This window comes from Paroedura picta, chromosome 10 (assembly GCF_049243985.1).
Source record: "Paroedura picta isolate Pp20150507F chromosome 10, Ppicta_v3.0, whole genome shotgun sequence".
Taxonomy (NCBI): domain Eukaryota; kingdom Metazoa; phylum Chordata; class Lepidosauria; order Squamata; family Gekkonidae; genus Paroedura; species Paroedura picta.
In genome coordinates, this window is record NC_135378.1 from 16,383,748 (window position 1) to 16,405,632 (window position 21,885).

The 21,885-nt window shown below is 46.1% G+C and overlaps 1 protein-coding gene across 1 annotated transcript in view; it reads left to right on the top strand.

Annotated features, from left to right (window-relative positions):
* Nucleotides 1-205: 205 nt before the first annotated feature.
* PPARGC1A (PPARG coactivator 1 alpha) overlaps nt 206-21,885 on the top strand; it is a 762,252-nt gene continuing 740,572 nt past the window's right edge. The window contains exon 1 of the mRNA XM_077301524.1: nt 206-419. Coding sequence (XP_077157639.1) covers nt 312-419 — 108 coding nt within the window. The 5' untranslated portion in view covers nt 206-311. The remainder of the gene's footprint in view (nt 420-21,885) is intronic.

The window sequence follows — 21,885 nt, forward strand, 5'->3', positions numbered from 1 at the left end:
TCCCCTCCCGTCCCCTCCCTCCCTCTCGCCCGCCCGCCGAGCGCACCGCCCGCTGTCCCTCGGCAGCCGCGGCGGAGGAAGCGCGCCCACGTGATCCCGCCGGTGCCTCCTGACGGCGCCGCTCCGAAGAGCCGCACTCCTGCCCGCCGCGGCCGCACCGCCCGCCCGCCCGCCCGCCAGCCGCCTCCGCAGCAGCAGCAGCAGCAGCCCGGAGAGTTGCGCCCTCCTCGGGGCCGGCCAGCCAGGCATCCGCGCGCCGTCGTCCCCGAGCGCCCGCGGGCAGCCAGCGAGAGGCAGGCAGGCAGGCAGGCATGGCCGGCTGCGGGCTCTCCGAGGATGCCGCCTTCTCCCTCTCCGCCGCCGCCGCGGCGCCCTTCTGCACCCTGGCCGCCCCCTGGGAAGCCCCCTTCGGCCCCCAGGTAAGCGCCCCGCGGGAGGACGGGCAGGTGGGCAGGTGGGCAGGGGCGCGCTCCCACTCGGCGCCCCCGGGGAGCGGAGTTGCGACGGCAAGGAGGAGGAGGAGGAGGAGGAGGATGCCCCTGCCCCTCTCGGAGCGACGTCTGGGGTGGGGGGCTTCCTCCCTCGGAGGGCTGTGCCCGTCCCCCCCTCACGCCCCCTTTTCCCACGAGGAGGAGGAGGAGGAAGGGGCGGGGGGCTTCGGGGAGAACTCTGCCAGCTCTTGGGGCCGCCCTCGCAGCCCCCTCCCCTCCCCAGCCCCCCCTTCTGAGCCCCTTTGGGGAGAAGCCACCGGCTCCCCTTCTTCCCCCCCCCCCCCCACAGCTGGACAGGCAGGTTGCCCCCGCCCCCCTCAGACTGAACTTTGATGACTGGGTGAGGCGGGACCCCCCTCCCCAAGAAAACCATTTCGGGTTGCCCCCTTTTTTTAAAAAAAGGTGGGAAGCCAAGCTGGAAGGGGGGAAGAGGGCTCCCCTTCCCCTGATTGGTGGGTGGCTGAGGGGGCAAAGAGTGGTTCTCCTTGCCTGGGGGGCTTGGACTGGCCCTTCTCAGGCGCACTGCTTGGCCGGGGGACGGCGACAGGCCAGCAGAGCAGGCCCTTGGGGAAGGGGCTGCCCCCGGGTGCCGGCTGGGCTGGGCTGGGGGGTATACCTGAGGATGGTCAAAAGTTGCCTTGGCAGGATCAGGAGCTTCCGAAGAAGGTGGGGATGCTCCAGTTACAGGGAAGCGTTCCTGAGAGCCTGGATGGGCGCTACCTCCCTCGTCTTTCTGCCTCCCAAACCTGCGTCGGAGAGTCCAGCAGGGCATCTCTTGGGCTTGTGTGTTAGCTGGGGGGGGGGCAGTGCATGTTTCTGGGGAGGTGGTTGTGGCTCTGCCTTCTTTCCCGCGACCAGGGGCAGGAGCGTCGCTGAGCTCATGGAAAAAAACATGCTGCCTGCAGTCCTGGTTTCCAGGAAACTAAAATCCCCAAACTAGCAGTTGCCAGTTTAAAGTTACACCTCTTAGCGAGGGATCAAGACGCCTCACGGTTGCTCCCGCTCTCTCTTTCTCTACCTCCGCCGGTTAATCAGACAGAGTGTCCCTTCTTGGGCGGCTTTCAGCAGCCCGGTCTGAGGGCAGCCAGACCTTAAGGGGGAAAGGAAGGCAGCTCTGGGGTGCCCTAGCAGCAACTGTGCTGTTTCACCATAAGCAGCAGCAGAAGCAGCAGTCAAAGTAGCAGACTCTTCCTAGTATGTCTCTGGGTGGGAGGACACACTTATCGGCTCCCCCATCCCCAGTTAGGCACCTGATATCGGGTCAACGTGATGGATGACTTTGCAAGTCCGGACCGAGCAAAGAGGAACAGAGTCTTTGGGGAGGCGATTGCATAGGCTGGACACATTTTGTCTTATCTTCCCTGCTGACTCTGTAGCCCCGAGGTATATTAGAGTGAGTGTATGTTAGAACCTAATGTGTCACAAACTTAATTTTATATCACGGGAGCAAGCACACTTGGTGTGCATGTGTGCGAGGGCGGGGGACACATTTTCCATGAACTTTCCCTTCCTTTAACGCCTTGCTGTTCCAAGCTGGCAGCCTTGGTAGACAACCATAAGCGGGTACCTGTAATGCATCATCGATATAGTTATTAATATTTTTCAGTACAGTGTGAAACCCTGAAATACGTTCACATAAGTCTGCAACTTCTTTGCCTGTCGTTTACAAAATAGTTCTGTAGCTTATTTAAAATCAATCTCGTGATATTTTTCTATCGAGAGAGGCTACCGGAGATTATTCACTATAGAACAGAGAAAAATCAGATTTGAACCAAAGTATCTTTTTGAAAAACTCTCCAACTTAAATGTGGGCATTTTTTTTGTAATGCTTGTCTTTCCGAAAGGAATTTTAGGGGGCGTTGGAAGAAGAAAAAAAAAATCGCTGCTAAATCTCAGACTAGCTTGCTCTGTGATAACACCAGACTGATGCTGAATCTGATTTCAGGCAAAAGCCAAAAAGATTATTTAGGTATATGATCTATTTTTAGTAGGCCTGTGTAAACTCTTGAAATGTCGCACATAAACTTCAGTCAAACGTGCATGAGTAGGGAAGCTAATGCTGAGCGTGAAACACAAACTTTACTCATTGATGACCTTTTTTGAGCTCAGAGCTATATGTTTATGTATGTACATTATTTGTTCAAGTTCTCTCTGCTTCAGACTGCTTTTCAATGCCATTACTTTATTTGGTATTCATCTGAGAAAGAAACACAATAATAGCTGAATATCAGCTTGCAATCAAAATCTATAAAGGGCCCAGACTTACTTTTGACGTTGGATATTTGACTGAATGCTGTGATGTTACTGCGGTCTGATTTTAAAAAGCAGTTGCATTGCTTTACTTCTGTCTGAAGCTGTGTCTCAAAGTGTATGAACTGTATCTTCTTTCTAAATATAGCCATCAGCATTTGCTTGGATAAAGAATTGTTTTTGTTGTTTAGCAGTAGCAGAGTTTGGTTTAGGGGAAGAAATTGTCAAACTTTCAGTATACCACAAAATGTTTTATAAAGGGAAGGCAGAATGAGACGTTCTCTCTCTCTGTCTGTCTCTCTCTGTCTCAGTCTCTCTGTATGTGTGTGTGTGGGGGGGGGTAGCTTTTTATTCCTCGATCAATATGATACACTCTGTGAACATCTAATACGATACAAAAGCGTCCTTTTTAAATATCAATAGAAGTTCTACCAGGACTTGCTAAATCTGTTCCTGGCATAGAGAGAGAGATATATTGTAATAAACTATATATAAACAAAAGAGCACACAAATAGAATCAACTCTTAAGTGGAGGAGGATTGTTTGTATTTCGGACCACGCAACTTTGAAATCCAAACAATTTCTCATGTACAAAGGCATAGGTTTTACCCTTTCCCCTCAATCCCTTGGCACAGAACTTTCCTTCATCTTTCAGAGCTTGATGTACAGTGGATGATTTGTTGGGAGTGTTCTTCAGTGAAAATACATCACAGAAAAGTTGTACGGAGGAAATAGATCCCTGTAAAGAAACAGTGAACTCTACTCAATGCTCTGTAACATAGTCGGGGTACATAGCACTAGTATCCTATTCTAATAGTGTGATCATTCTAAAGTGGGCTGGGCAAACTGTGGCCCTCCAGATATTCATGGACTACAATTCCCATAAGCCCCTGCCAGCAAATGCTGGGCCGCAGTTTGACTACCCCTGGATTATAGTTTATTGCCATGCAACAGAGATGAGGTCTTGGAGAAACTGTAATCCAGGGGTGGTCAAACTGCGGCCCTCCAGATGTCCATGGACTACAATTCCCATGAGCCTCTGCCGGCATTTGCTGGCAGGGGCTCATGGGAATTGTAGTCCATGGACATCTGGAGGGCCACAGTTTGCCCACCCCTGTTCTAAAGGGTTTGTGTGTGCCCAGTGAGGATTTTTTATTCTCTCACCACCACCACCACCACCCTTGACTGGCTGTGCAAATTAAAATAACTGTTTGGACTTCCTCTGTGTCTGCGGCTCCGCCTCTGGTGGCAGCCATTTTGTGGTTGTGTCAGAATTGCCAAGGTGTCTACCGATTCATAAAAGGGTGAGGAGTCCTGGCCTCGATGTTATCTTTTCTGCAAGATGGCCTTGTTTAGGGCCTCTTCCGTCTACGGCGTGCAGTTAAACAGTGCATGGTTGTAACTGGGTTCTCTCTGTTCCAGTTCCTTCTCTGTGGAAGCGACTTCCTTGTGGGCTGTTCCTACATGTATTCCTGCTCATCTTTACAAAACGTTGTAGGCCATGTTGCAGTCAGTGTGATATAGGACCAACCCTGGGAAGATTTCTGCAGATCTCTACTCCACCCCCCACCCCAAATTTGGGTTGTTATGATGATAAAATTGAAGAAACAACTGTTGCATAAAATACAGCTTGGACGAAAACTATGATAAAACTATAATGGCAGCCATGATATTGTTTAGATAAATATTGTAATATTATAGGATGCCTGTAAGTGAACTGGCAAGTCGATGATCAACTAGAATGAGAAGCAAGAAAGTGGAGTGCTACAAGGTTTCATTATTGTTTTAACTTTATTTTTTAATAAAACACTGTATGTATGATGTGAACCACCCTCAGCCTGCTGGCAGGAATGGTTGATCCATAAAACCGATGCTAAATAAATAATAGTGTTTTGTTGTCAAGGTATATTATTTTTAGTCTGAATGTTATTTGAGTTCTTGGCTTATTCTAGGTGCTTTAGAATTCATCAGGAATGTATGTAAAGTAGCAGAGGATTGCAGACATTTAAAAATAATAGTAGAAGAGACCTTCTTTCTCTTTAAAAAAAAAACCCAAACCCTGTGGAATATATTTATCGTTTTAAAATAAGCAGATAAGATGTTCAGAAAATAATCGCAGTTTTTAAAAACCTTAATGACTAATGATTGCTTGGTAATGGGTTGGATGCGGTCTTATGTTTCATGCGTAGATTGTAGATTATTCCATCTTCTGCTTCCCCCAGCAATCCCTTCTCAATCTGGAAAGGTTAATTCCTGGAGCGTTTGTACCCGCTGCATGGAGGAGGATACTGATGAAAATGCTCTCTCTTCTCTCTCTTCTGAAATTCCAGCTCTGCTGGCAGAAAAGGCAGAAGGGAGATATTGTTTCCTTCTCACTGCATCCCCACATGGACCCTGAGACACTGGGAATCAAGATTCTGAGACTAGGGAGGGTCAAAGTAACGGAAAATACCCGGGAATAGCAGCTCCATACAAATTGCTGTATTCAATCCAATGTTTGTAATCTATCACTAGGTGTCACTTTCGTTCTATTTGCACAACTAACAGAAATTCGGCAGAATTTAGAAATGAAACCATTAGCATTTACATTCCTTGGAAACAGCCAGACATTCATTTTCGGTAATGAAGAAAAACCTGTTGATCTATGGGAACAGGCTTAACTTTGTTTATACAAACATGCAATCACACAGGAAGGGAAATTAATTACTTCTGAGGATTGTAAGTGAAGAGAGGACATTTCAAAGAAATTACAGGAGCTTCCTTTACAAACGGCCAAAGACCATCTTTGAATAGAGAGAAACAAAACAAACCCAAAATTTCTCCCTAAAACAGGGGTAGTCAAACTACGGCCCTCCAGATGTCCATGGACTGCAATTCCCAAATGCTGGCAGGGGCTCATGGGAATTGTAGTCCTTGGACATCTGGAGGGCCGCAGTTTGACTACCTCTGCCCTAAAACAAGGATAAAAGTTAATGGTCAGCACTCAATAGCATCAAATAATAACTAGGAATCAATGCATACATACTGGAAACCCACCAGGACCAACTCCCTTAAAGAAGCTAAATGCTTGAAACAAAGAATTGCCCCTTGTGCTGGTAACAATTCTGGCCATTTTCAGGAAAAGATGTCTATGGGTTTCCTGTATTGCACAGATATACATACAGGAAAGAATGGCTCTTAACTTTCTGGCTCAAATGAAAGTACGCAATGCCCAGGAGGTGTTTGTACATCCCTTGAACCTTGTGTTCCTTGGAAGGCCCTGCCTACACTTTGAAGAACATTATGGTAGTGACAATAAAATCAGAGTCCTGTAGCACCTTTAAGACCAACAAAGATTTAATCAAGGTGTGAGCTTTCGAGTGCAAGCTCCCTTTGTCTGCTGTTATGGATGAATGTATTGCTTCCCAGATGGTTCTTCCCAAAGCAATCTAAAAGAATTTATGAGCCCCTCTCCTCAGCCTTACATTCTTCCTCCTCTTCTTCCTCCATTGCATTTTATACCACCCTCCTAAAATGGCTCAGGGTGGTATACAAAATGGGTTAAAATTAACAGTGGATTAAAAACACACACTGCCCTGCATTCTTTAGAGGAAGGGTGAAATGTGCATAGGTATTCTTCAGAACAGTGTTTGAGTAGCAAGACCAACAAATGTTTATTCAAAGTGTAAGCTTCCATGTGCATGCACACTACAATGAAACAAAATTTCCTCAACCATTATATATAGGTAGAGGGAGGGTTCGGGTTTTAATTGCCAGGAAGGGCTAGTGGCACACATAGGGAATTGGATGATTATAGTTGAGATAGGATTAGAGCAGATAAGACCTGTGAAGGTGGTAAATTACCATACAGGCACAAGTAAATTAGCATACAGATTTGTAGAGCATGTGAGAATGAAGTTTGACTCCAGTGGCTCCTTGAACACCAACAAAGTTTAGTTTCTGGTTATAAATGAGAACTGAGTGATCTAGCATGTGTAGAGAGATAAGAAACTGATATCTCTGTTAAGCCCAGAGAGTTCCATTGTCCTGAGAGTTGTTACACTGGACTCAGACTTCGTTCTTGACAAATCAGTATGCTAATTTACTGCCATTTACTTGTATCTGTATGATAATTTACCACCTTCACAGGTCTTATCTGCTTTAATTCTATATCAGCTATAATCACCCACTTTCTTACGCCTGCAACTAGCCCTTCCTGGAAATTAAACTCCCCACCTCACCCTTTCTCTCTACTTATATGTAATGGTTTAGGAAATTTTGTTTTATTGTATCTGAAGAAATGTGTACACCAAAGCTTATACCTTACATAAAATATTGTTGCCACTGTAATCCTACTTTGTCCTGCTGCTTCAGGTTAGCAGGGTAACCCACCTGAATCTGTACGCATTCTTCAGTAACTGAAATAGAAATTGGAGTGGAACTGGTAACACCTTTGTGGACCTTTAACCGACCTTGATTTCGCATTGCAAATTTGTAAATGTCTGCATGGCTTGACTTCCCGCACATGTTCCTCCCAAAGTACAGTGTTAAGTCATGTTTCTGGTCAAGCTTCTGCTGTTAGTTCTGCCCCAAAACAAATTGAATGGCAGAGGTGGCTGTTCTTCCAGCTTAGGTGATGGCACTCACTCTGTCGCTCACGGAGAGCCACAATCATCACCAACCACAAGAAGCACATGACTGTTGTATCCTCTGTATTCCACTACACCAAACATGCATGCACAATAATATAAGACATCAGTGTTGAATATTTTAACTATAACCTTCCCCCCATCACTGTTAGATTTTAGATGACCCCTGGGAGGAAGAGGTTTGCAAGAAAGACTCACAGAAAAAGTGTGCAAGTTTCAGGTTCTCTGGAACTCTTCAAAAGAGTAGAGGTATGCTAAAAGGTCCCTTCGGGAGGACTCCCAGCTCTGCAGGAGATGGGATGGTTAGAGCCTTTCTCTATACCAAGTTCTTCCTTAAAGTGGCCTTACCATGTTCACTTGTCCTGAAACATGGGGCAAATGCTCTGAAGAACCCTAGATGGAATGTCTTGAGCTACTGAGTGGGTAGTTTTGCTCTCCACAGATATCCAGGTGAATGCTTTGTCTTAACAAAATAATTAATACCATCAGTTCATTTAAAAAAACACCCAGGTGAATGTGTCATTCAAAATCTTGCTTTAAAATTATTCAGAGAAAAAGGTTGCACGGGTAAAGAAAACTTTTGTACGAAAATACTGTCAGCCCTATATTCTTGGCAAAACCATGTTGGAATCCTAATATTCCTGCTGTTGGGTCATTTTTCAGAGATGGAGCTGTCTTGATTTTTTTTTTTAACTGCTCACTCATTCTTCCTTTCAGCCAGGTGTAGAAAAGTTGGCTTGCCTGTAAAACATATACCTCTCTGAGTTTTCAACATCACAGCTGGCCAAAACGAGGACCTTATCACAAGTAACTGCTTCTGTTTACAAAAGGTGCTTCACTTACTAGCTGAAAGATGATTCTTCGTTTACGTAGACCAGGGGTAGTCAAACTGCGGCCCTCCAGATGTCCATGGACTACTATTCCCATGAGCCCCTGCTGGCAGGGGCTCATGGGAATTGTAGTCCATGGGCATCTGGAGGGCCGCAGTTTGACTACCCCTGCTGTAGACCATCAGGCAATTAGCTATTTACAGGTCTGCAGTCATGGTTTGGTTCAATAAAACTACTCAGGTACTGGCAAGAGAGTAGCATTTAGAACCACAGTGTAGAAAAGTGGAGGGGGGTGGGCCATGCCCTGCCTCAAGCACCTGTTCCCCGCAGGAGGGGATGGTGGGGCATCACTGAAAGCAATAAGCAACCCTCTCTAGGAAAACCATAGGGATTCCAATGATTGCTTGTGCAACGTGACATCACTTCCACATTTCCCAGGAAGTGATGTCTCACTGTCACTAATGGCTCCTCTCCCATGTCCCCCCTTGGCTTCCTGCCGACAACCCTCTACAGAAAATCCACTGATGCCTCTGAGAAAAACAGTGAGAAACGTGATTCAGCATAAGCCTATGATACCAGTTTACAACCAAGCATCCAGCTTTCTCGAGGGAGAAGTTACCGCTCCCTTTTGAAAGTGCGTTTCTTTCTCCTTGTACACTTCACTAGAAATTGTAAGCTGAAACACAGTCCTGGCAGTTGGCTTACATCATTTTCGTTTTATCGGCTCCAGCGTGGCGTTCTAAACGTGGCTGCAAGAGGAAGAAGCGGTGCTGGTAGCTACAGCTGTATAACTAGAGGGAGAGAGGCAGGGAATTCTCGACTGGTTGCATGTGCAAGTGGGTTAGCAGAAATGTAAAAGTGCAGGGTTTGCATCGCAATGAGAATGGGGTCATCCACCCTTTGTATTCATCATCAGGGAAGCAGAACCTTCTTCCAGCGTGACCATAGGAAATCAATGAATACACTTTGCTAGTGTAGAGATAAATGTGTACTGCTGAAAGGTATTAAATATAAAAGGGCAGCAGAAGAATGATTTACTGTGTTGTGGCGGGGAGACTTGTTTTTTTGGCCACCAAGTGACTTTTAGATTTTTGGGGGGACATGACAATTGCATTCTCAGTATTTTCAACTTTATGCTTCCTTTAAAAAAAAAATAATTTAGTTACTCTGGGGGCGGGGAAGATACTTCACTGTCCTATTCTCCTATGATCCCCAATCCCCATGTTGATGCTCTCTGTCTGTCTTGGGAGATCCTCATGAAAACTGAAAATATACGAAAGGGGTATTAATGACAATTAAGACAAGCTCCGATTGTGACGGAAGGGAGGGCTGCTTAACTTTTGCAAACTCTTTCTGTTTGCTTTCATATAGTATGATTGTGAAATCTGAAACGTATGCTGCAACTTCCTCTTCACTCTGCAGGGGTAGTGGACCGGACCGGTTAAGATGTCCCATTGGCCTTGGGGGATTTGCCCCACCTCATCTGCTGGCGATTCGTTCAAGGTTCTCTGGAACAGGGAAATGGCCCAGGCTGTTGACAGGATCCCCCCCCCCCCACGAGCCCTCTTTTCCCAGAGAGAGCCAAGCCGTCTCCTGGGTTTACAGGGGAACTGGAATGGGCAATGGAATGGGAGGGGCAAGGACAGAATGTCACCGATGGAGAGCTCTATGCAAGACTGACTGGACATGGCACAGAGCTCCTCAGAGCCTATTCCGTGGCAGGGTTGGCAACAAAAAAGAAACCCCATAGAGCCAGCTTGGTGTAGCGATTAGGAGCGCAGAATTGTAATCTGGTGAGTTGGGTTGATTCCCCACTCCTCCTCCACATGCAGCCAACTGGGTGGCTTTGGGGTCACCACAGCACTGAGAAAGCTGTTCTGACCGAGCAGGAATATCAGGGCTCTCTCAGCCTCACCTCCCTCACAGGGTGTCTGTTGTGGGGAGAGGAAAGGGAAGGTGATTGGAAGCCGCTTTGAGACTCCTTCGGGTAGAGAAAAGCGGCATATAAGAACTAACTTCTTCTTCAGTAATATTAGGGCTCTCCCAGCCTCACCTTTCTTTCTCACAGGGTGTCTGTTGTGGGAAGAGGAAAGGGAAGGCGAATGTAAGCCACTTGTAGACTCCTTCAGGGAGAGAAAAGCAGCATATAAGTACCAACTCTTCTTCTTCTTTTACATTTCTCTGTCACTGTTGTGCCTGCACGTAATGGTATTACATCATAGGTAAAGGTAAAGGTATCCCCTGTGCAAGCACCGAGTCACGTCTGACCCTTGGGGTGACGCCCTCTAGCGTTTTCATGGCAGATTCAATACGGGGTGGTTTGCCAGTGCCTTCCCCAGTCATTACCGTTTACCCCCCAGCAATCTGGGTACTCATTTTGCCGACCTCAGAAGGATGGAAGGCTGAGTCAACCTTGAGCCGGCTGCTGGGATCGAACTCCCAGCCTCATGGGCAAAGCTTTCAGATGGCTGCCTTACCACTCTGCGCCACAAGAGGCTCTTAGTACATCATAGCCCAAGGGAATTGGTTTCTGACCACATGGCGGCCTGCTACGATCAATTATTTTGCAGGCAAAATTGCCGAGATCTTTACTGAGTTAGATGCTGGCATGGATGTGTGTTTAGATGACAAACCTTCCGCATCTGCTTGTCTGATTTATATGGATACCGTTCCTCTTGCATCCTGCGAGAATGTGGACAGGATCAATGGAGAGGTGAGGCCCGTGTCTTGAGTCTTGCCCTTCTCTGATGAGAGTTGCCAGAACTGATCTGGCTGGTTGGGGTGTGGAAGTGGTAAATTGAGAACAGGGGTTGGGCCACCCGTGTTCAAGGAGGCAGTGAGTGATAAGACTTCTTTTGAAAAAAACTCTTCCTGAACATTACCATATCAAATGGATTCAAATGGATTCAATCGTATTCCCTATGTTGTTAATAGCTGAAGCCTTTGGGAGAAGGTATCATCATCATCATCATCATCATCACCACCACCACCACCACCACCACCACCACCACCACCACCATCAAATCAGAGTCCAGTAGCACCTTTAAGACCAACAGAGATTTATTCAAGGCATGAGCTTTCGAGGGCAAGCACCCTTTGTCTGCTGTTATGGATGAATGTATTGCTTCCCAGATGGTTCTTCCCGAAGCAACCTAAAAGAATTTATGAGCCCCTCTCCTCAGCCTTACATTCCTCCTCCTCTTCTTCCTCCATTGCATTTTATACCACCCTCCTAAAATGGCTCAGGGTGGTATACAAAATGGGTTAAAATTAACAGTGGATTAAAAACACACACTGCCCTGCATTCTTTAGAGGAAGGGTGAAATGTGCATAGGTATTCTTCAGAACAGTGTTTGAGTAGCAAGACCAACAAATGTTTATTCAAAGTGTAAGCTTCCATGTGCATGCACACTACAATGAAACAAAATTTCCTCAACCATTACATATAGGTAGAGGGAGGGTTCGGGTTTTAATTGCCAGGAAGGGCTAGTGGCACACATAGGGAATTGGATGATTATAGTTGAGATAGGATTAAAGCAGATAAGACCTGTGAAGGTGGTAAATTACCATACAGGCACAAGTTAATGGCAGCAAATTAGCATACAGATTTGTAGAGCATGTGAGAATGAAGTTTGAATCCAGTGGCTCCTTGAACACCAACAAAGTTTAGTTTCTGGTTATAAATGAGAACTGAGTGATCTAGCATATGTAGAGAGATAAGAAACTGATATCTCTGGGATTTTGGGCTGTATCAAACGGAGTATTGTGTCCAGATCATGGGAGGTGATGTGTGTTCAGATATCTCCCCTGCCATTAACAGACATCCCCTCCTCTCCAGGGGAATTCAGTTGAGCTCTTTGTGATGCCATTTCAGTAGGTCTCCAGTTTCAAGGTGGAGGCGGGCTTCCCCTCTGGCTCCTAGTGTGTTCAAATCTCTCCCCAGCAAGCAGCAGGCATTAACTTCTCTCCAAGGGAACTCGGGTGAGCTCTTTGTGATGTTATTAGGGCTCCAGTTCCTAGGTGGAGGTGGGCTTGCCCTGTGACTCCTAGTGAGTTCAGATATCTCCCCTGCCAGGCACAGACATCCCCTCCTCTCCATGGGAACTCAGGTGAGCTCTTTGTGATGTCATTTCAGTAGGTCTCCAGTTTCTTGGTAAAGGTGGGCTTCCCCTCTGACTGCCAGTGTGTTCATATATACATCCCCTCCTCTCCAAGCGAACTCAGGTGAGCTCTTTGTGATGTCATTACAGTAGGTCTCCAGTTTCTAGGTGGAGGTGGGCCTCCCCTCTGACTGCCAGTATGTTCAGATATCTCCCCTGCCAGTCACAGACTCCATGGGAACTCAGGTGAGCTCTTTATGATGTCATTTCAGTAGGTCCGTTTTCCCTCTGATTCCCAGTGTGTTCATATATCTCCCGAGCCAGTAGCAGGCATCCCCTCTTTTGATAGGGAACACAGGTGAGCTCTTTGTGATTCCATTATTGTAAGTCTCTAGTTTATAGGTGGAGGTGGGCTTCCCCTCTGACTCCTAGTGTGTTCAAATATCTCTCAAGCCAGTAGCAGGCATCCCTTCCTCTCCAAGGGAACAGGTGAGCTCTTTGTGATGTCATTAGGTCTCCACTTTCTAGGTGTAGGTGGTCTTGCCCTCTGAGTCATAGTGAGTTCAGGTATCTCCCCTGCCAGTCACAGACATTCCCTCATCTCCAAGGGAACTCAGGTGAGCTCTTTGTGATGTCATTTCAGTAGGTCTCCTGTTTCTTAGTAAAGGTGGTCCTCCTCTCTGACTGCCAGTGTGTTCAGATATCTCCCCTGCCACAGACATCCCCTGCTCTCTAGGGGAACGCAGGTGAGCTCTTTGTAATGTCATTTCAGTAGGTTTACAGTTTATAGGTGGAGGTGGGCTTCCCCTCTGACTCCTAGTATGTTCAGATGTCTCCCCTGCCAGTCACAGACATCCCCTCCTCTCCAGGGGAATTCAGGTGACCTCTGTGATGCCATTTCTGTAGGGCTCCAGTTTCTTGGTGGAGGCAGGCTTCCCCTTTGACTCCCAGTGTGTTCAAATATCTCCCAAGCCAGTAGCAGGCATCCCCTCCTCTCCAAGGGAACTCTGTTGAGCTCTTTGTGATGTCATTAGGTCTCCGCTTTCTAGGTGGTGGCGGGCTTGCCCTCTGAGTCATAGTGAGTTCAAGTATCTCCCTTGCCAGTCACAGACATTCCCTCATCTCCAAGGGAACTCAGGTGAGCTCTTTGTGATGTCATTTCAGTATGTCTCCAGTTTCTTAGTAAAGGTGGTCCTCCTCTCTGACTGCCAGTGTGTTCAGATATCTCCCCTACCACAGTCATCCCCTGCTCTCCAAGGGAACTCAGGTGAGCTCTTTGTGATACCCTTTTAGTAGGTCTCCAGTTTCTAGGTAGAGGTGGGCTTCCCCTCTGAATCCTAATGTGTTCAGGTATCTCCTGAGCCAGTAGCAGGCATCCCCTCCTCTATGATTGGACTAGATGACCCATGAAGTCCCTTCCTACTCTATTATTCTATGACTAGGGGCAAAGCCCGTTGTCTCCAAGAATACAACGGGTGCTAGAGCTTGGCAGTGGGAAGAGGAAGGGGAGGAGTTGTCCAGTCTGTAAGGGCATGGGGTTGAATGTGTGTGTTTGTGGGAGGTTGTGGTGGCATGGTGGCAAATTAGGGTATGGGTGTGGAGATATGGGTGTCAAGAACCTGTGGTGTGGAATGTTCGTTGAGTGTGGGAGAGGACTGACCTTTGGGAATTTTGGCATAGTGGTTACAGATGAGCTTTCCAGAGCCATGTCTTCAGATATGTGAAGGGAAAATCAGACAGGAGACTCTTCTTGAGGGAAGATTACATGGCAACCAATTCCCTTCTTGTGTGAATTAGGCCACATTCACCAAAATGCCCCTCTGCCCTAATACACATAGGGGTACAGTACACAGGTGTCCCCCCTGTTCCTTCTTTGCCATTTTTTCACTGTTGATAAAATGTTATGTGCCCACATGCTTCTTTCTTGGTTGCTCCTTAGGAGAACGGATTTTTGTACCCTATTGCTTACTACCCAAAGGAGTCTCAAAGCGGTTTACAAACACTTTTTCCATTTGTCTCTCCACAATAGTCAACCTGGGAGGTATGTGGGGTTGTAAGAGGTCTGAGAGAACTGGGAATGGGCCGCAGTGACCCAGCAGGTCTCAGGTGTCTCAAAGCATTTTCCAATCGTCTTCCCTTTCTCTCCCCATAGCAGACTCCCCATGAGGGAGGTGGGGTAGCAAGCCTCCCAGGGAAGCTGGCAACCCTAAGAGAAAGACTCTCTGTGCACAGCAGTCTTGACCTTAGTAAGGTTTTCTATACTGTTTTTTTATCTGCCAGGCCAAGGTTATTTGCCAGGCCAATAAGTCAGTTCAGTCACCATGTGTCTCCAGACATTTACTTGTTCTCTATGTACAGTTTCAGGCTGTAAATATTTATTTAGATCTTCCTGCACTTTCCAGACTCACAGGACTGATGCTGGTCTGCCTGTATGCACCCCAGAATACAAACAGTTGCTGGTAAGGGCTGGCCATAACCCATAGGCCAGGAAGGACACCCCTGCACCAATGCCTCCCAACTGCAGGCAAAAATGGCTCCTTTGAAGGCTGGACTCTGAGGCATTGTACGATTTTGAAGTCCCACCTCCAAACCTCCAGGAATATTTCCAACCTAGGGGTAGCCAACCTCAAGGTGGGGCCTGGAGAGCTCCTAGAATTACAGCTAACCTGCAGAGTATAAAGATCAGCTCCCCAGGCAGAAAGGGCTACTTTGGACAGGGTTGTGGTAGAGAAGAAACATTTAAGGCCTCCCACACAGGTTGTTGTTGAATTGAAAGACTTGAGGCCTACTGCACAGGGTTGTTGTACAGATGAAACAGGAGACAAAAGTGCCAGTTTCTTCTGCACAATAATGCTGTGCAGTAGGCCTCAAATCTGCAGAGAGTTGCAAAGAAGAAAGACACATGGCTTGGCTGTGTCTAACCTCTGGGCAGAGCAGTATTTTAAGTGAGAAGGGGCTTTTCTGTGGCCTCCCTGTCAGGCAACTGTTTGGCAGAAGGGGAAAGTCCCCCCCCCTCAAAAGGAAGGCCCTCAGTCTGCCCTGCGTTGCTCTTTGAAGGAAAATGCCCCTCCGAGTTTTTATCACGGACAGAGCCCGCCCTAACTCCTCCCCAATAGCCCTTAGGGCTTTATTTTATAAGCTCTGCAGGAGCGGTTAAAGATAGTTAGTCTTATAGGCTGCCCCTCCCGCAAGCAGGCTTGGGGCTCCTTACATAACTGCAGGAGTGTGATGGAAAACAGATCTGGATTTAGTGTTATGGGGTACTTGGTGGTGGTGTACGCTGCAATATTTTTATTTTATTTTATAAAAGGCAGTTTTGTAAGTTTAGGGTTCTCTTCCTGAGTGGATCAGGATATCTGAGTTACCCTCTCTATGTGGGCCGTTTTGAAGCCACTCTGAAGCCTTCGGATCCGTCTGATCATGTTTTCTTTTTGCAAAAAAATCTCACATGTCTTGACTCTAACTAGCCCCTCCTGGCAACTACCCCCCTCTACTTGAGGGAAACTGTTACGATAGATCTGAAGAAATATGCGTGCATACAAAGGCTTATACCCAGATTTAGACTTCATTGGCCTTAAATATGCCACTAGATTCAAACGTTCTCTTTCTTCAAAACATCTCCCCTTTCTAATTCCAGGCTAATGTGAAGCACGGTCCCCTTAGAAACCAGAGGCTGTAACCAGGGTGTTTGCAAGCCCCTGGACTGTGTTAACCATGACTCCCTTCAGGGCAGACCATTCACTATAATTTAGGGCCATTATTTGTTGTCAGAAGGAAACCTAATATCATGTTCCATGTCAATCTCTGGTGTTGTCCTTCCCAAGGTGGAGTTGGGTTCTTCACCCCTCCCTTGCAGATTCTTTCCTGTTTAGACCCGGGCTTGCCGGAAGAGCCTGTGAAATGCCACTGTTATCTCCCTGTGCCTCTTTGAAATGTTAAACATTCTGTGTAGCGGCTAGAAGAGTAGGAGCCATCTGGCCTGATTGCCCTACCATGTAGGCACCGCTATTCACACCTCCAAGATCAAACTCTCTTCCCTGGGAAAGGGCTTCCCTGTGCATTGCTATGGGCCTATCTCTGAGCCTATATCTGCCCCGTTCACCCTTTGTCTAGTCCAGGGGTAGTCAAACTGCAGCCCTCCAGATGTCCATGGACTACAATTCCCAGAAGCCCCTGCCAGCGAACGCTGGCAGGGGCTCCTGGGAATTGTAGTCCATGGACATCTGGAGGGCCACAGTTTGACTACCCCTGGTCTAGTCTCTTCATCAATTTCCTCATTCTGTGATGGACTTCCACTGATGCTTTCCTCTGCATGTGCCTTCTAATAAAGCTGACTTTGGTTAAGTACCTGATGCCTGGGGAATTTGCGCTGTTGGTGCAGAAGGTAAACTTCTGGGAGCGCACTCGATGGGCCGTGATGCCTGGCTGCTGTACAGCGGAGAAGAGAGAGGTTGATATGACCCCGATCTGCCAGTCATGGTTCAGGAGGAGTCACTGCATTACATCTGTGCTGCATCATAGCCATAGCCGTGTGAGCATGTCTTATACTGAATCAGCCCATGAAAGTCAGTATTGTCTATTCAGACTGGCAGCAGCTGTCCAGCGTCCCAGGAAGAGGTTTTCACACCAGCTACTACAACGTCCTTTTAACGGAGATGCCAGAAATCGGTCCTGGGACCAACGGTATGCCAAACAGATGCTCTGCCCATGAGTTGTGGCTCGGTGTCAAGTGCCACAGCCGAACGTTCTACGTAACGTGGAAAAATGGGCTTTGCTCATATTTGTCTTGAAGAAACCTGCCTGTTGATGCATTCAAGGACATCTCTGGAATGTATTTGGGAGAACTAAGAAAAGTGTGTGTGTGTGTGTGTGTGTGGGGAAATCTAATGACTGAAAATTTGTGTACTTTAGTTTGCTCTTCAGACAGAGCTGTCTTTGCCTCATGCAGAACATATTTATTTCATTTCTTTCTCAGATAAAAATTGAGCCCAAACATTTACTCTCTCAGCTCGCTCTTTCTTTGGCTCCCCCCCTGCCATTATTTATTCTATTTTATTATTTATTTGCAAGAACAGATTTAGTCCTTAATGTTAACAATGAATGATTATGATTCTCTGCTTCCGCTTACAGCATAAATTAACATTTTTGTTTTCCATTACAGCTTTTGAATGAGGAATTATAATGGATAATTTGCAGCAAATAGATGTTATCATCTTGCTGGAGGAGAACAACCACATAAACGGGTACAAATGATAAAAATGGAATCAGTGGCTTCTCAGATGGAAGCAGTTGACAAACCTCCATGTGGAGACGTAGCACTGGTAGTTGGATGCATTGTGACAAATAATTAGATATTTAGAAACAGCCATTTATTGAATTCCATCAACACTTTTAAAGAGTTGTTTACAGGGGCCTAGAGTACTCCCGACTACATTAAGACGCAAGGTTTGCATTGTGTTAAGAATTTGTTTGCCAACAGGTTTATTATTAAGGTGGATATTTACCTGCATTTCAGATAAAGAGCCTCAGATGAGGGCTGCTGTAACACCGCTCATTAGCAAAATGAATAGTTTTAGGCAGGGGTAGTCCAACTGCGGCCCTCCAGATGTCCATGGACTACAATTCCCATGAGCCCCTGCCAGCGTTTGCTGGCAGGGGCTCATGGGAATTGTAGTCCATGGACATCTGGAGGGCCGCAGTTGGACTACCCCTGGTTTTAGGATATCATTCTGTAGAATCTCTTGAGGTAAGAGTCATTAAAATGTGCATATTGTCTTGACCAGGATAGGCCAGGCTAGCCTGATCTCATCTGATCTCGGAAGCTAAGTAGGGTCCGCTCTGGTTAGAACTTGGATGGGAGACCCCCAGTTAAGCAGAGTTGCTGCACAGAGGCAGGCAATGTGAAATCACCTCTGAATGTCTCTTTGCCTTGAAAATCCTATGGGATGGGCTGTAGCTTGTTGGGGCGGTCCCCTGAACACTGTCTTGAATCTCCCCAATTGATTTGTCTCTTTTATCGGCCTCTCTTAATACTGTGAAGGATTACCGAAGGAGTTCACATGAGTGCCTTAATTAAATGTGTACATTTAAGTGTACATTTTGGTTATTGAGAAGAAGTCAAATAGAAAGCCCGGTGAGTTTTAGATTACGGTCCTTATTGTGCTCTCTCGGAGAATTAATCCCTGCAGCTTGCTGAGACCATTTTTAAATACACAAGATGGCGGGATTAGCTGATATTGTGCACGTTCCCTTATCAGTCCCCGTTGTGTGACAGTTTTGACTCAGACCATCGATCATGTCATACTGTCTCCTGACATACCACACAAGAAATTTTTGCTAATTGGATTATTTCGAGGAGAGAAATATGCAAGCTTAGGGAGGCAAAAGGTGAGAGAGAAGATAACAATCTCCCCCCCCCCCAAATCCAATCTTTCTATCTGATATTGTATCAGGTTGATGTGAGAGTTAGGTTCCAGGACAAAAATGTTGAAAACCTCTGTTCTGCTGGCATACAAAATTGTTACATGTAATTAATTTAACACAATGAACACATGGCGTATATCCTGCAGTGATTTTTTGAGTTCTTGTATTTAGATGCTTTGATCTAGCCAACCATGGGATCCAGTGCCTGGTACAGAGGCAGGGTTAATGACGCTCCTGTATACCCTGTGGAATGAGAAGAATATGCCAAGAGAGCATATGGGGCCATTTTACAGAATGGAGGGGGGGGCATGTACATCTCCTGTATCCAACTCACATTGAATGCATAGTCTGAGGTACTTCACAGCTCTCTTGGCCTCAATACCAAGGTACCATACGGCAGGGGTAGTCAACCTGTGGTCCTCCAGATGTTTATGGACTACAATTCCCATGAGCCCCCTGCCAGCGTTTGCTGGCAGGGGCTCATGGGAATTGTAGTCCATGAACATCTGGAGGACCACAGGTTGACTACCCCTGCCATACGGTATAGGGAAGGCCCCTCAGTGGTACTGAGGTGTGAGGGTTTTCAATGTGGCAGCTGGGGAGAACCTCTCACCCTGTGAAAGAAAAAGCTTAAAAATTTTTCAAACTTTTGGGCAGGTTGACCCACCCCATCCCAAGTGGTCAATGATGGGCCTGGAGAGGGTGGGAAGGGGAGGGGCCCTGAGCATGTAAATCTTTGCCACCTGAGGCTCCTCTCACTTCCAGGGGCCATGGCAGGGAGGCGTACTCAGCTGACATCACTTCCTGGTACCTCGGAGCCTCTCCTCTGTCCAGTCAGAAGCCCTGGTCTCTTTCCAGTAATACCTGGTGAGTGCCAGGGCTCCGATGGGCATGTTGTGGACCCTTACTCTAAATGTATGCCAGCTGTATGTGGGGGGGGGGGGCAGAATGAGAGCAATAAACCAATCCAAATATGTTCATAAGCGCTGTCTTTCATTTTTGGTGTTTTTATTGAGTTTCTGGGACCCATTCCTGATGAACCCTCGTTTTTATTAATCCTCTGACTGATAGGCCTAGAAAATATTAGCGATAAAGAATGATTGCCTTGTGGAACTTAAAAATCTGCACAGTGATCTACTGAGTGCAACATGAAATTTGGATTCCAATAGAACTTTCCCACCAAACCTTTCTAATAACACCACAATACGTTATTCGTATGCACGCGGACATGTTACAAGTATGTTTGAATTTTTTATTATCTGTGGAGGTGTTTTTGAAGAAAAAAAACACAAACTGGGATTGAAACAGTCCAATATTAATGCGGACGGAGCGGCTGTATTTCTTTGTAGTCTTTATTCATTGTACAATTCTACCTTATATCCTTTCCCACATTTTACATACCCACATAGATTATACTGGGACAGGCCTATAATGCTGTGCAGAAATGCAGAGTTCCCATTAGCATATGGAATAGAATATTTTGTATATCCACTAGATTTGATCTTTGGCTCATATTGCATGTTTTTATGGGAAGAATATGGCTCTCGATTTACAAAGAGCATTGATAATTCTCATCAGATCTAGCTTGGAGTAGTGGTTAGGACTGTGGACTTCTAATCTTGCGAACCGGGTTTGATTCTGCGCTCCCCCACATGCAACCAACTTGGTGACCTTGGGCTCGCCACAGTATTGATAAAGCTGTTCTGACTGACCAGTGATATCAGGGCTCTCTCAATCTCACCTCCCTCACAGGGTGTCTGTTGTGGGGAGAGGAAAGGGAAGGTGATTGTAAGCCACTATGGCCTATTATGCACGGGGGGAATAGCGCGCATTCGGGGTGGAATGGCGGCGACTAAAATCACCAATAACTCACGGTGCCGGCTGCAACCGGCCACAGATTCGGTGCATGCCGCCGAAAAAGCCGCGTTAGCAAAACGAGGAAGAAAGTGCAGCTTCCGGGTGACTGGGGCGCAATCAGAAGCGGTGTTGGGGTCGCCGTGTGCATAATCAGTTACTCTGGGTTTTGCCGCCGTTGCGTCCCCGTGCATAAGCGGTTTGCTTCGCTTCTTCCCCCTCTGCGTTTTCCACGTGACCCGAAATCGCCGTTTCGGTGGCCATGCATAATGGCCTATGAGACTCCTTCGAGTAAAGAAATACTGCATATAAGAACCAACTCTTCATCATCATCATCATCATCATCATCATCATCATCATCATCATCATCATCATCAACGGAAATGGTTTTGTTCTGGCTTTATCCATACAATGCATGTTGCCTTCAGCAGCTTAAAAGGTCTAAAAATGATCTTTTTCTTAATCTTAATTTTAGAATAGGAGGTGTAGTCAAAATGTGTACAAGAATCAATATACTACTGATGGTTATTTTTGTTTACACTGTTTTCTTTTTAAACATAATTTTATTCTTGTGGCGATATGAATTTCAGTAGAAATCTTCATAGAATATTAAAAATGTGTCCATTACCCTTTTCCTGTCTTTTGGATACTACATTGCTTCTTGTCTAGAATGTTAATAACATGTTAAAAGTAAATTCTTGAGTTTAGGAGAAGCGTGAGAAATGTCATGCTTAGTTAAATTAGTAATTTTTATTATTTTTTTTTTGCATTATTTAGTTCAAGCACATTGAGACCAAATCTGGCTACTACTCCGACTGCAGACATGCTAAAACTTAAGATAATGCTGGAAATAATTGGTACCAAGTAGGAAAATATCTTTAATATGGCACATAATTAAATATTGAATCTGTTTAAAACAATGAGGCCATGAACTGCTGGCTAAATTCATTAAGCAACATAAAAGGAATGCTGCACTGAGTACTTTAAAAAAAATTGGAGTTCAGAAGGTTTATAATTGCTTGAGGATTAAAATAAATCATACACAAATATTCCCAAATGATGATTGGGCACAGTGGGCAAATGGCCATGGAAGAAGTTGCTAAAAGAGACATTTTTGTTTTTATGATGTCAAAGAGAAGTAGCTGAGAATCTTTGATGTTACTCTTTGACTTTAACAGTATTTTGTAAGAAAAAGAAATTGCAGAGACTTTCTGGATTTATTAAAGATCTTTCTTCCCCCCTAAAGAGTCAGGGCACCTTTATTAATTAATTTCCTGACACTCATAATCACAGTTGCATTGCAAATAAA